The sequence below is a fragment of the Rhododendron vialii genome, chromosome 9a (assembly GCF_030253575.1).
Source record: "Rhododendron vialii isolate Sample 1 chromosome 9a, ASM3025357v1".
NCBI classification, from domain to species: domain Eukaryota; kingdom Viridiplantae; phylum Streptophyta; class Magnoliopsida; order Ericales; family Ericaceae; genus Rhododendron; species Rhododendron vialii.
Window position 1 is genome coordinate 26,396,998 of NC_080565.1, and position 13,386 is coordinate 26,410,383.

Here is a 13,386-nt window from a genome sequence, read left to right on the forward strand (position 1 = left end):
GACCTCATGCGCTCGAACTCCTAGATTCACCACTAGCTATAACATTTTATCTTTTGTAACTGTTGCTAGAGAAATTTTTCAGTGCCGAGCGGGTATATCCCACGTGGTATATCCCCTTGGTGCATCCGAGCTGTCCGATACACTTTTGAACGGCTCGGATTGAAACTCTCTCTCTCCTCTCTCCCCTCACCCCAAAACTTTCTCTCTCCAAATCTGAGCCATCCAGAAATGCAATGGACGGTTCGGATGTGCTGAGCGGGTACCACGTGGTACTTGATCTGGTACCTGCTCGATACTGAAAAATTCTTCCTGTTGCTATGTTTATAAAAAAATAGTGTTGTAAGGATTCTTTTGTGAAGGTAATTTCTCTTGAAATGCATTACAAGCAAAAGTTTGTTCTTTCAACACAATATAGCAAATTACATGTTATCACACTCTAGACTATTTGAAGATTCTGGTAGACCGCTGAGACACTTCAAGAAAATACCGCCTACAACCTGAAAAGGGAAAATCTCCTAATTCAAAATTTATTTGCATCCATCTTTTTACAACCAAACAGGCTATACACTCTAAATCTTATTGCTAGAAAAACAAGACCACAAAACGCATTTATAGCTAGATAGACCAATATCTCGATTTTCGAGGGCTTCCAATGCTCAGGAAGCATTGCAATATCCCATTACAAGCCCTCAAAAAAACGAGACAGATCAAAGACTATCTCGATTTCCATAAGCATTGGAATATTGCGATGCTGCTAGCTCAAGAGTTCACATGATAGAACACGCTTCCGTATTGTCCTCGCTGAACATAGTGGCGAGTCTGTCATTAACGGTCGGGCTCTGAAGAGGCTGCGCCACGTTCCTCACGTGTCCGGCAGGGGCCTTTTTGTCATAAGAGGGAGGGGCATAAGGGTAATACACCAGATTGTAGGGAACGTATGGCCAGAACTCGGCTTTCTTCCCGGTACTCCTCACGCTCTTTAAAACCTTGTCTGGCTTCACGTACCCGCTCACTGTCACCTTGCTTTGCTTACGGTTTACGTCCACCGTTTTCACTCCTGAATTAAATTAAATTATTTATAACCCAAACACGCCCATAGAGATAGTACAGTATTAATACATGAGAGAGAGAGAGAGAGAGAGAGAGAAGGTCACAAGGACACCGCATTTATTATGTAAAATGACTAAACATCCAAGTTGTTTGACCCCATTACGTAGGAAAAAGGGTGTACGTGTTGGTAATTTGTGTTCCATTAACTATGCTCTAATGCAGAAAGCCAATACGAATTTGTTAGTTTTGTATCAATTTTTTATGAATTTTAATTCGTCTAAACGAGTAGAATCGAAAAAGTAAAAAAAAATTATGATTAAACTCAAATTTCTTATTTATTTCGACAACTGTTAGTTCTAATCAGACAATAGAATCAAGAACCTTATATAATTACACATGAATAAGGACAAAAGAAAAGGAGTGCATGAAAAATCGAAAATCATCCCACAACTAATAGCAGTTTTTTTTTAATTTTCGAAACAGAAATAATTCATGCATCACTTTGGTAAACAAGAGGAATCAATCTGGCTTGAAAACAGGGCAGCTCTCCCAGACTCCAAGTACTTGTTCATACACGTTATAAAATACTACTTGTCAAACAATTAAAAATGGTGGATGAAATCGAAACGGTCGTTTGAAATCGAAATCGAAACGGCCTGTTATGCAGCACACATGCGCGCGCATAGACACCACAGAGAGAGAGAGAGAGAGAGAGAGAGAGAGAGAGAGAGAGAGAGAGAGAGAGAGAGAGAGAGAATTTAAGTTCCTTTACCGCTCATGGAGGAAACAGAACTTTTTACTCTCCTTTCACAGCCCTCACAGTCCATTTTCACTTTGACTTCAACTGTCTGAATTCATGTGCCAAAACCAAAACCCAGTTATTCAGATTTCAGAATGATATAGGTGTTGCACAGACCCAATATAACGAGAGAGAGAGAGAGAGAGAGAGAGAGAGAGAGAGAGAGAGAGAGAGAGAGAGAGAGAGAGAGAGAGAGAGAGAATACCTGCATTACTTTGCGCTTGCCTTTCCTTGTGCTGGTGGAACTGCACAATTCTGAAAGGTAATCAAGGTATCCCATTTTTTACTTTTCCTTTTCCTAGACAAAAAGTAATTAAGCTAAGAACCAGAGAGAGAGAGAGAGAGAGAGAGGTAAGGTATTATTTGTGCAGAGTGATTGGTTGAGTCTGTATATATATATATAGGAGGGGTAATACAAAGATTTGAGCAAAATTGTTATAATTAGCCAATCGCGTTTATTGTACAGTACTATATTATGTAGAAAACGACTCATGTTTCTAATGAGGCCAAGAACCCTCCAATCATGCCCACTTTCTGGCCACAAATTAATAATTTATGTTAGAAAATGATTGATATATGAAGTTATGATGGTCTCTTTACTGCTCCGTTTTCACTTTTAGGTTGCATTTATACTGGATTTTTTTTTCTTTTTGGGTTTTTATTTACTGGACTTGAATATTTAATTAATGCAAATCTCAGATGATTAATCTAGGGGCAAATTTCACTTACCTCCCCTGAGGTTTCTGACACGAACAGAAACCTCCCCTGAGGTTTCTGAAATGACATTGTCCTCCCCTCATTTACCTGACAATACCAAGGGACCTCCCCCCCCGTTATCTGCCCGTTAGAAAATGGATGGAGAAGGTGATGTCATTGTACTATACTTTTTACAATACTTATATTACCCTCACCAGACTCATTACCCCTCTCATTTATAAAATATAAAATACAAACATCTCTACACTTTATGCTCGTTTCACTTTGAGATTTTGTACTTATTTAAAAGGATTCATATTTGTTAATTTTCTGTCAAACTCTTGTGAATTATTGGTTCGTCTCGATAAGAGGAATTGAAAAAAAGTAAAAAATTAACTTTTACCAAATATTTTGGGTAAAAGTAATAATTTTATACTCTTTTGATTCCTCTCGTTGAGAAAAACTAATAAACCATAAAAATTTAACACAAAACTAGCAAATACGAAAAAAATTCAAATATGAACAAAAATCAAAAAGCCTAAAAATCTCATAAACAAGCCTGCATGAAAAAATTGACTATGAACAAAAACTAAAAAGCCTAAAAATCCCACAAACAAACCCACAAATTTTTTTTTTCGTGCGGGCTTGTTTGTGGGATTTTTTAGGCTTTTTAGTTTTTGTTCATATTTGAATTTTTTTCGTATTTGCTAGTTTTGTGTTAAATTTTTGTGGATTATTAATTTGTCTCAACGAAGGAATCAAAAGAATATAAAATTATTACTTTTATCCAAAATATTGAATTTCTCAAAATATTTGGTAAAAGTCTTAATTTTTTACTTTTTTCAATTCTTCTTATCGAGATGAACCAATAATTTACAAAAGCTTGACAAAAATTAAACAAATATGAATCCTTTTAAATAAAGACAAATCTCAAAGTGAAACGGGCACAAAGTGTATAGATGTTTGTATTTTATATTTTATAAATGAGAGAGGTAAAGAGTCTGGTGAGGGTAGTATAGGTATTGTAAAAAGTATAGTACAATGACATCACCTTCTCCATCCATTTTCTAACGGGCAGGTAACGACGGGGGGGGGGGGGGGGGGGGGGGGCCCTTGGTATTGTCAGGTAAAGGAGGGGAGGGCAGTGTCATTTCAAAAACCTCAGGGGAGGTCAGTGAAATTTGCCCTTAATCTAGCGCTCTGTTATTGTAACTTTTTCAATGTACTCCCTCCGTCCCATTTTGTTCCGCCTGTTTCCTTTTTGGAACATCCCAAAAAATTGTCTATATCTCACAATCTATAATGTTTTTTATGATTTTGAAAACTTTGTTTAATAAAATAAATTGAGATCTATCAAACAAGATCCATATTGAATATATAAAATATTATAGATTGTGAGATATAGACAATTTTTTAGAACGTCCAAAAAAGAAAACAGGCGGAACAAAGTGGGACGGAGGGAGTAATTTATTTACCAATCGACATAAACAAGATGCATTAATTCTTTACCACTCATACGACACATAAGATCATACGACTGCATCTTTTGTCACTATTACTTGACTATAAATTTACGTTACGGAAATGGATTTTCTCTATTCCATGTTTTGGACTAGCGGAGACAGTCTATATCTGTACTATTATTCATTTGTTGTAATTAATGATTTGGATTCTGTCTCGTCCAAATCATCATACCAGAGAGGCCATCCAGACCCTTAATTAAGTTAACTAAGTTTGTTATTTAGTATTGGGAACTAGAGTTTGCCCGTGCTTAAAGGCACGGCGCAATTCGTTTTGAACACAACTGAAATAAATTGCGAAACTATTAACCTCCCCCGCCAATGAAAATAAATTATATGGGAAGAATTTTTTTACCTTTGTTTAGTATACTGAGCTATTTTATTATATAGATTTTCAACTAAAGAACAGATTAGGGTGAACTATGGATAAGGATTAGATAACCCAAACCAATGTCTAATTATCCATTACTAAATGAAAAGGACCTTCCACGTTGTGTTCTCGTCTGATTATCATCCGGATAATTAAGTGATGGAGCGATATCTAATCCAAGCACTAAACATGGTGTAACAACTGTTTATGTTGCATTTAGTCGTATTCTCCCAAGTTAAACTGCAATAGTTGCCGTCTACTAGACGGCGTCTATCAATGCCACCAAATTACTAGTACTGTGTAATGATATTTACATATTAATATTTAGCTTCTGATCGTGACTATCTCTGGTGTGATTCCCCATCTGACGGAAAAATAGAGCCCGGTCATTGACAATTCAAACCCCTCATTTTGTAAGTCACGATGGATACGTCATGTATATGAAAATTCAAATTGATCAGCCATTGATATTCAGTTAAGAGATCCGTATTTGTACTAATGAATAAACTGTTGAATGGTTAGATTATTACCTTATGTTGCTCTTGAAGTAAATTTAATTCAACCAATATTTTGTATTGTTCCATCAGGCAGTTTTTTTCCCATAAAGAATACAAAACGAAAGGCTAGGATATCATTTGAATTTTTGTTAATACTTTCCCATCTCATTTTATTTGCTCACGTTTTCTTATTGGGCTAGTTGTCCCAAATTGTTCGCAATTTTTCATAATTAGAAACCACCAAAATGACAAAGTTTTAATTATACCCTTTTAGTGTAAGATTCTAACATAACTATTAAAGTAATTGTAATATTCTAAAGTGTACTTTTGGAAAGCTATACGCTTTTTAACCCAAAGCCTTTCAGTCAATAAATTGGAAGAATTGCTTTAATGAGCAAACAAATTGGGACGGAAGGAATAATAAATAAAGTGTTAGTACTCATTTTTTACTCCAAATTGTAAGCTATTAATGGAGGGCTATTTAATCAAATATTAATTAAATTTGGTGATGAGCACCCAATATTGTAGATATTTGGTGCGACTAGTCTCGTTTTGCTTTGTTTTATTTTGCGTTTATTTAGCTTTTATAGTGATATTGCACGTAAGGTAGGTTTTTGTGTTTTTCAGGTAATTCGTATAAATAAGGTGCGTTTAATCGTCAAGGAATGCTCCAGGTGCACCCAAGTACTCAAGGCTATGTACCACCCCATTGTGGTGCTCGAAAGATGGTTTGGAGGTTGCTCGGGTTGCCCAAGAGTCAAGGGAATTGAAGAAGAAGTGAGGATTTTACTAAAGCTACTCATCTTCCGACGTGCTGAGGGTAGAATTGTCATAACTTTTGATGTACAAATTACTTTTGATCCAAACTACTTGGGTTAGAAAGTAGGCTTGACGAGCTTTCCAACGGTTGAAAGAACGCCTAAATCCGAGTTTGGGAGTGTTTGGAGCTAGTCCGTGAAGTTGCCCAAAAAATCTGTCAATCATGTACCGGTACTGGGGATTTCCCAGTACCGGTTCATGCTGTCCAGAGTTGGTGTTTTTCAGCATTATTGAAGGCCTTGTACCGGTACTGGGATTTGGCCAGTACCGGTTCATACTGCAGAAAACAGCCACGTTTTTGCTGCTTTTTCTACTTTCTACTTTTGGAATATCTTCCACTTTTGGCTATACTTTTGGGATATTTTGTGAGGGATTAAGGCCACCTTGTATAAATATGGTCTCCCTCTCTCATCTTTAGGTAGCTAGTCATTTTTCACTTTAAGTCTCTTTTTCATTTTCTTAGAACTCCATTAAAGCTTCAAGCTTTCTTAGTTATTTTCTTCAAGAACACTAGTAAGTCTTTCTCGTTTGTTAATTTCTCGTTTATTAAAGTTGCTTGTACGGACTAGATCTTTACTAATATCAAGTTTATTTCCGTTTTTATTGGTTAATCATGTTTCCTTTCTTAAGCATGTTTTCTAGTCTTTTTATTATGTGTGAGTAGTATTTCGGTTAAGTCTTGGGCTAATCTTTCCCAATGATCTAGGCGGTTATTTGGTTCTCGAAACTTCGGGCTTAAAATCATGATTTTCGGAATTAAGTTAACCTAGCCATTTTGGTCTAAGCGAGGGGTGTTAACTCCTTGATATGAAGTTTAGTCAAGCGGTCTTGGCAAGCAACGTACCGAGGGCTCGTGGCCTCCTACGTGTTGGATACATTAGCAAAAATAGGTTTGTTTTGTTCCGTTTAATCACATCTTTTGATAAACGTAGTCATTAAAGTTAAATCTTTCGGGCGTGAGCACGCGGTCGTGACTCTCGCTTGAGTTATAATCGAGAACCGGTAGCGGCCTTTGTCAAGGGATGGACGATCCCTAGACTTGCCTCTTTTAAGTTAATTAAGCTCATTTCTAGTCTTTTCCTTAATTTTCACCGTTTCTAAGCAAAATCAAGTTGGCCGTCTTGAACGCCGCACTCTACCTTATAAACCTACAATCCAAACTAGCTATATTTCGATTCTTATTGGGTACGATCCCGGACTTCCGGATATTATGCTATCGACGACCTAGCCCTACGCTTGGGGTGTTTCAACCTTATTAGAAGGCGAGGTTCGGAGCTAAGCATTTGGCCAGTATTTATGAAGTTTCTCGGGCTAAAAATCAATGCCCCCAAACCAATTTTGTGATTTGGAGTAAGACCCAAATAATTAAAATCCAAGTGAAGCATCAAATAACTTTCCATTGAGATCGATTTGCTTGGAGAAACTGTAGTCCACTCTTAGTCACATAATCCTTTTAAATATTTTGTGCTCACGCTCTCAATCGTAACACTCATGAATTTCAATTATTTGAGAGATTTTGGAAGATTCTTTCATTCCCCGCTTCACATTTTGTGACTTAGGCATTTCTTCCTATGGGCACATGGGGTACTACAAAGGTGGAGTGACCCAAGATACATGAGAAGTTGGGTTTTTATTTTCAAATGTGAATTGGTTATGGAGATTTGGCATTGAAAGACCTTAGAGCATCCGCAATGGGAATAATCAAAATCAATAACCAAAATGTGTCACGTCAGCATTTGATTATCCATTTAGTTCATAATCAAACTTAACAAACTTTATCTCCACATTGGTTTTTTTTGCATCTCTATAAAAAACCCCTCCAAAATACGCAATGCACCTATGTCCAATTGCAAACGAGTTTTAATCACGCACCCGACCATACCAAATTATTCGTCTCGATGAAACGATTCTAATGTGAGATGTTTTTTAGTTTTGAGTTTGGTTATTGGGTTTGGTTATTGAGTTTTGGTTATTGGTAAAAGTTGTTAAGTTTGGTTATGGAATGGATGGAATTTGATTATTTGCTAAAAGACTTGTAACTTTGCTTATTACAATGTGATGTGTTTTTTTAGCATCGTTGTTAAGTTTGCTTATCCATACCAATTTGCTTATTATAATGTGGATGCTCTTAGGAGAAAAGTTATTTGCCAAGACATGGGACACTTGTCGACGTCCAAGAATCCCACTCCCCCATGATTTCAATTTATGCAACCACTCATCCACAATCGCGGCTACTCTCACTCTTCTCTACAACACCTTGGAGCCTAACAATAATGTTAGAGACACAACACTCTACCACATCACAAATCACACATGTCTCTGTAGCACTGCAAGATTGATGATTGCAAAGCAGTTTTAAAAAAAAATGATTGTTTTCTCATTATCTATCATGCAGTACCATGCACATAGGCGGGTGTGGTTAGTGTTGTGGTGGAGTATTGTGTCTATATATTACATTTAGAATCTAGAATCTATCAAAATAAATTTTCACAAACAGCCACATAGTATAGATTTGAAACTTCTGGTAGAGATACTTTCAGTAACCTGCCTAGAACCTGAAAATCACGAAATTCAAAAGTAATTTCGCAACTTACTTTTATCCTTGTCTATCCATCTTTTGAGAACCAAACGGTCCATTAAACTCTAAAACTTACATCTCAGTAACAACAAAGGAGCAGAAAAGAAACAAAAAAAATCCTAACATATTTGTAGCTACATAGTCCATTATCTCGATTTTTGAGGGTTTCCACTGCAATATTGCATATTGCAAAGCTTATTTATTTGCACGGACCAATCAATCGTTCAGCATTCACATAATAGAACACGTAGTAGTGTTGTCGTCACTGAACATAGTGGCGAGGTTGTCGACGGCGGAGTTCGGGGCAGGAAGTGGGTGCGCCACGTTCCTCACGTATCCGGCAGGGGCCTTTCTGTCATAAGCTTGATGGGCATAAGGGTAATACACCAAATTGTAGGGGACGTATGGCCATAACTCGGCTTTCTTCCCGGTCCTCCTCACCCTCTTTAACACCTTGTCTGGCTTCACGTACCCGCTCACTGTCACCTTGCTTTGCTTACGGTTTACCTCCACCGATTTCACTCCTGAATTAAATTAGATTATTACCAATCCAAACACGCCATAGAGATAGTATTAATAAATGAGAGAGAGAGAGAGAGAGAGAGAGAGAGAGAGAGAGAGAGAGAGAGAGAGAGAGTTTGTTTTAGTCATTACCTCTCATGGAGGAAACAGCATTTCTGACCTTCTTTTCACAGCCCTCACAATCCATTTTCACTTTGACTTCAACTGTCTGAATTCATGTGCCAAAACCAAAACCCAGTTAGTTTTCAGAATGCTATATGCGTTGCACAAGCCCAATATAACGAGAGAGAGAGAGAGAGAGAGAGAGAGAGAGAGAGAGAGTACCTGCATTACTTTGCGCTTGCCTCTCCTTGTGCTGGTTAAACTGAACAATTTTGGAAGGTAATCAAGGTATCCCATTTTTACTACTTCTCTTTGTTCCTTTTCCTAGCCAAAAAGTAACTAAGCAGAGAGAGAGAGGGGGGGACTAGTGGCAGAGTGAATATTGGTTTGAGTGCGGTGGGCGTAAAATTTTCGATATATATATAGGAGGGGTGATACAAATTTGAGCAATTGCTATATTAGCCATTCGCGTTTAGTATATTATGTTGAAAACGACAAATGTTTCTAATGAGGGGTTATGAATCCTCCCAAAAATATCATGCCTACTTTTTGGCCACAAATAGTTTAATACGGAGTAGAAAATAATTGATGAAGTTTTTAGGTGGTATATCACATGATGGTGTACGTCGGCGATTTTAACTGTTCATATGTGTTTTGGACGGTTCGGATTTGAGAGTGAGAAAAAAGATGATAAAGAGTGGTCTAGCGAGAGGAGAGAGAATGAATAAATCTGAACCGTTTAAAACACGGATCACTGATGGGGTACGACATGTGTGGTACCTATTCGGCACCCAAAAACTTGGACCCAGGGGTGCTATAATATTGTACCCCCGCACTACACATGTAGGCCCAATCCGGCTGTCCATCTCGGCAATGGACGACTCGGATTTTCATCCGAATAATTGACGGCTAGGATTTTTAGGAGCTCGAATTAAATCCAAGTCATCCGCACCGAGATGGACAGACAGATCGGCCGCACTATACAGTGTAATGCAACGGGTACACTACAGCCCCTCCCAATCCCAAAAACTTCTCCTATCCAGTTTAGAAATTAACACTAGATTCGCAGCTTTTTCACGCAGTACTGTAAATGTAAAGGAACCCATTAGGAAATTGCTTTTGGTTTTGACTACAAATTTGTTACAAAGTGGTGAAATTTGTTAAAAGATTCATATTAGTAAAAAAATTATTTGAGTAAACGTATGATTTTTGAGTTTGAAATTGTCTTTTTAAAAAATAAGTACTTAATTGGATTTCTGAAACGGGGCCTTGAGTTTTCTCAAATTAATTGTGAATCCAGCTTGTGCTCTTTGTTTGAATCTTAACCATGGTTTTAGTGATTTGCCTTTGAAATTTTTTTTATAAACTGCTAGATAGACATAAGATCTACGCAATAATCGATTTATCTATTGTGCAATCAATTGTCTCATTGAAATCTTTTTACGTCGTAGTCCTTCTTCCACCCGCGAATAAAATAACTAAGGCTAGCTGGGCTTCATAATATTAATCGTTAGCATTTAACAAAAGTTTTGCACTTTTTACAAAGCAACAACAGCGAATTGAGAATTGAAGTGAAACAAAGGGGGAAAATCAAACTTAACTTGAAGCGTAGATTTTATGTAAGTGAAAAAAAGAAGGGTAATTTTATCTTTTTTGCTCGGCAAGGGTAATTTTATTCGCTTGGGGTTGTGAAGAATTTAGGGATAATTTTGGCATTTTGAAACTAAAAAGTAGCATCGGCAAAGGAAGTGAGAGTAATTTTCAGGACCAAAGGGGAAGACAGTGTATTTGTTAGAAATCTTAGGGAGGTCAATATAATTTATCCTATTATTGTACTTTATGTGGCTGTACTTGTAGATTTAAATTCAACTCAAAAGAATTGACAGATTTTAATGTGCTTTTAAACATCAAGGCCCTATAAAAAAAAAAATCAATAGAAGGGTCAAAACAAGTTTTTGAAATCCCTATTTTACCCCTATTTTCTTGGGGTTTTTTGTGGCTATCTTGGGTGGAGGAAGTAATTAATGGATATGCTGTTTTGAGAGGGACACTTTAGTTTGAACGAAGAGTTCAAAGGTATGTCATGCTATAAATGATATGGAGCCCATCTACCCCTTGCATTATTTTATTTTTTTGAACCAGTAAACATATACATCAACAACAAAACAAATACAAAGGACACAAAAGGTCCCATTACAAGAAAAAATTTACAAAAAAAAAAAAGCAAAGGGAAAACAAAAAAAGAAAAACTAGCTTCAATGTCGAAACCCACGTCTCGCACGTAGATTGAAAGATCCTCATCTGCACTAAGTCCGGTCTCATCGCAGTCGAAGCCAAACTGGCTCTTTCACCGTTGCTATTGGAGAGCCCAAGAGTCCGTCACCAAGAGCCATAAACCCAAATCTGGTTCCCCAGTTCTGGGCCCTCCGAATCCAAAAATGATGAAAAAAATGAAAGAACTTAATTTTCTACCTAAAGAGAGTTTTAACCATCTCAACGATAAAAGTAGAAGAGAAGAGGAAAGGGTTTGGAGCTCTAGGGGACTGAGAGGGAGAGAGAAGTAGGAAGAGAACAATAAAAGAGGGGGAGAAAAGAGGTGAGGAAGAAGGGAAGGGGCGGCGACCGGGGGAGAGGGTGGGAACCCAACCCCCCAACACTCTCTCTCTGTCTCTCTTTAGAAGACTCTACCATGCAATATTTCCCCACCTACCTCTCTCTCATCTCTCACACGCCATCTCTCTTTCTCTCCTTGGCTCTCACTCTCTCTCCCTCTTTCACCCAAAAATTTTGCTACACCGCCATAGATCTTTGAAACCCACGCACATCTTGCTCATTCTACTTTTTGGAACATTTAGTTAGAGACTATATCACATGATCAATCTTATGGAATTGCAATGTTATTGGATCACAAATTTCAAGAATTTGGAGATATTGAATATCAAAAATGCTACTTGCACAACCGTTGTATTGATTGTGTGCGTAATTCTGACCATCCCGATGTATTGAGATGCAATAATCTTACTGGTAGTATTCAGCTTGCAGTAACAAACTTTGAACAAAAAGCTAGACTAGCTATAGGGGTGGGCATGCCTGCCACGAAAAACAAAATAAATTCATATAATTAAGCTAAAAATAAATATTTTTATGGGTAATTCTATACATTGGACATTAGTTTGATGAACTGTCAACTAAAAAAAATAAAAATTTAGCGAAAAGTAGGACTTTTTGACATGACAACACAACCCGAAAATGACACGACCCGGACATGACACGAAAGATTTGATAAGTTGAAAAATGTTATGGGATTTTATAAATAAGATTTTGATATATAACACGAAAATGACACGAAATTACCTATTACCCACCCTTAACTAGCTAGATACCTGAATTATAAAATAAAATAAAAAATTGCCTGAAAAGCCTGAGAAATGTTCTCAATCATATCTATGGTTATCTCTACATCATTGGTATACCATAGCCGATTTATGAAAATCAGCCATCCCTATCCCAAAGCACAAGTGTGTGGACATTAAACATGCACATACACATGGTCCATGAATGCTAAACCTTGTGTGTATACTTATGATGGCAAAGTTTTACTTGTTAACGAAGCTCTATTTAATTAGGCCCCATTCCAGAAACCTTCTTAAAAAATAAGCAGCTTATTTCACATTTTCAAGCTCAAAAATAAAGTAAATGAAAAATAATTTTTCAATTTTTTTGCATCGTATAAAAAATCTCATCGAGATCTTCCAAATAAGATCCATAGTACATATTTTTAGATTTCAATAAACCTATAATTTTTGAGCTTAAAATTACCTTCTTAAAAAATAAGGACTTACTTTTTGTTCCGGAACGGAACCTTAATCTGGAATATTCCAATTGGAACAATGCTATGAACACATTTTACTTTAACACTCAGTTTTAGACACACAACTGCATCGAGAGTCCTTCGATGCATGTGGTCCAACATACATTGAGCAGCTTCCAACACAATTGTGTCTGAAATTTGTGTTCTCAATAACATCTTATAATTAGCTTCTTCTTCTTTTTTTAGTAACTGAGGAACAACCCTGCAGCCGAGCCACTATTGGACCAGTCTGCGCAATCCAAACCTCGAGGGAGACTAGCACAGCAACCCACTGCTATGGCCCCCCACTTAAATCATGGTTTGTCTCCAAGGGGAATCGAACCCTGCTATGTTGCAAGCACAAATTCGCCCTTACCATGTTGATTGATCCCAAAAGTCAAAGAGATTCCTATTATACTCTCAATACCCCTGGCTTCCACTAGAAATCCTCCCTTGCAACACACACAAGATCTGAATTTAGATCCTATATTTGGAATTATCAGGCACACAATCGAAAAGGATTTTGAATTCTACTATTACTTGTTTTCTTCTTCTTTTTTAATTAACCTGGGATGTTACCGGG

General features: G+C 37.1%; 1 protein-coding gene across 3 annotated transcripts; it reads right to left on the reverse strand.

Moving 5' to 3' along the window:
- Window positions 1–349: 349 nt before the first annotated feature.
- On the reverse strand, window positions 350–9,351 carry LOC131302052 (heavy metal-associated isoprenylated plant protein 21-like). Of its 3 annotated transcripts, none has more exons than XM_058328629.1 (3): window positions 9,176–9,265; window positions 1,823–1,898; window positions 350–1,057 (listed from the first exon to the last, which is right to left on the reverse strand). In XM_058328629.1, the coding sequence occupies exons 1-3, from the start codon at window positions 9,248–9,250 to the stop codon at window positions 768–770; spliced, it is 441 nt and encodes a 146-aa protein (XP_058184612.1). In that variant the 5' UTR covers window positions 9,251–9,265; the 3' UTR covers window positions 350–767. The 3 variants fall into 3 exon arrangements, with proteins under 3 accessions (XP_058184612.1, XP_058184611.1, XP_058184610.1); XM_058328628.1 differs by lacking the exon at window positions 9,176–9,265 and adding an exon at window positions 2,055–2,251; XM_058328627.1 differs by lacking the exons at window positions 350–1,057; window positions 1,823–1,898 and adding exons at window positions 8,259–8,853; window positions 8,984–9,059 and having other exon boundaries at window positions 9,176–9,351.
- Between the last annotated feature and the right edge of the window lie 4,035 nt (window positions 9,352–13,386).

Coding starts and splice junctions, on each gene's coding strand:
- LOC131302052 (XM_058328627.1), bottom strand. CDS start 9,250: ATGGGATACCTTGATTACCTTCCAAAATTGTTCAGTTTAACCAGCACA. Junction 9,060..9,175: donor GCAAGCGCAAAGTAATGCAG/GTACTCTCTCTC, acceptor ACATGAATTCAG/ACAGTTGAAGTCAAAGTGAA. Junction 8,854..8,983: donor TGCTGTTTCCTCCATGAGAG/GTAATGACTAAA, acceptor AATTTAATTCAG/GAGTGAAATCGGTGGAGGTA.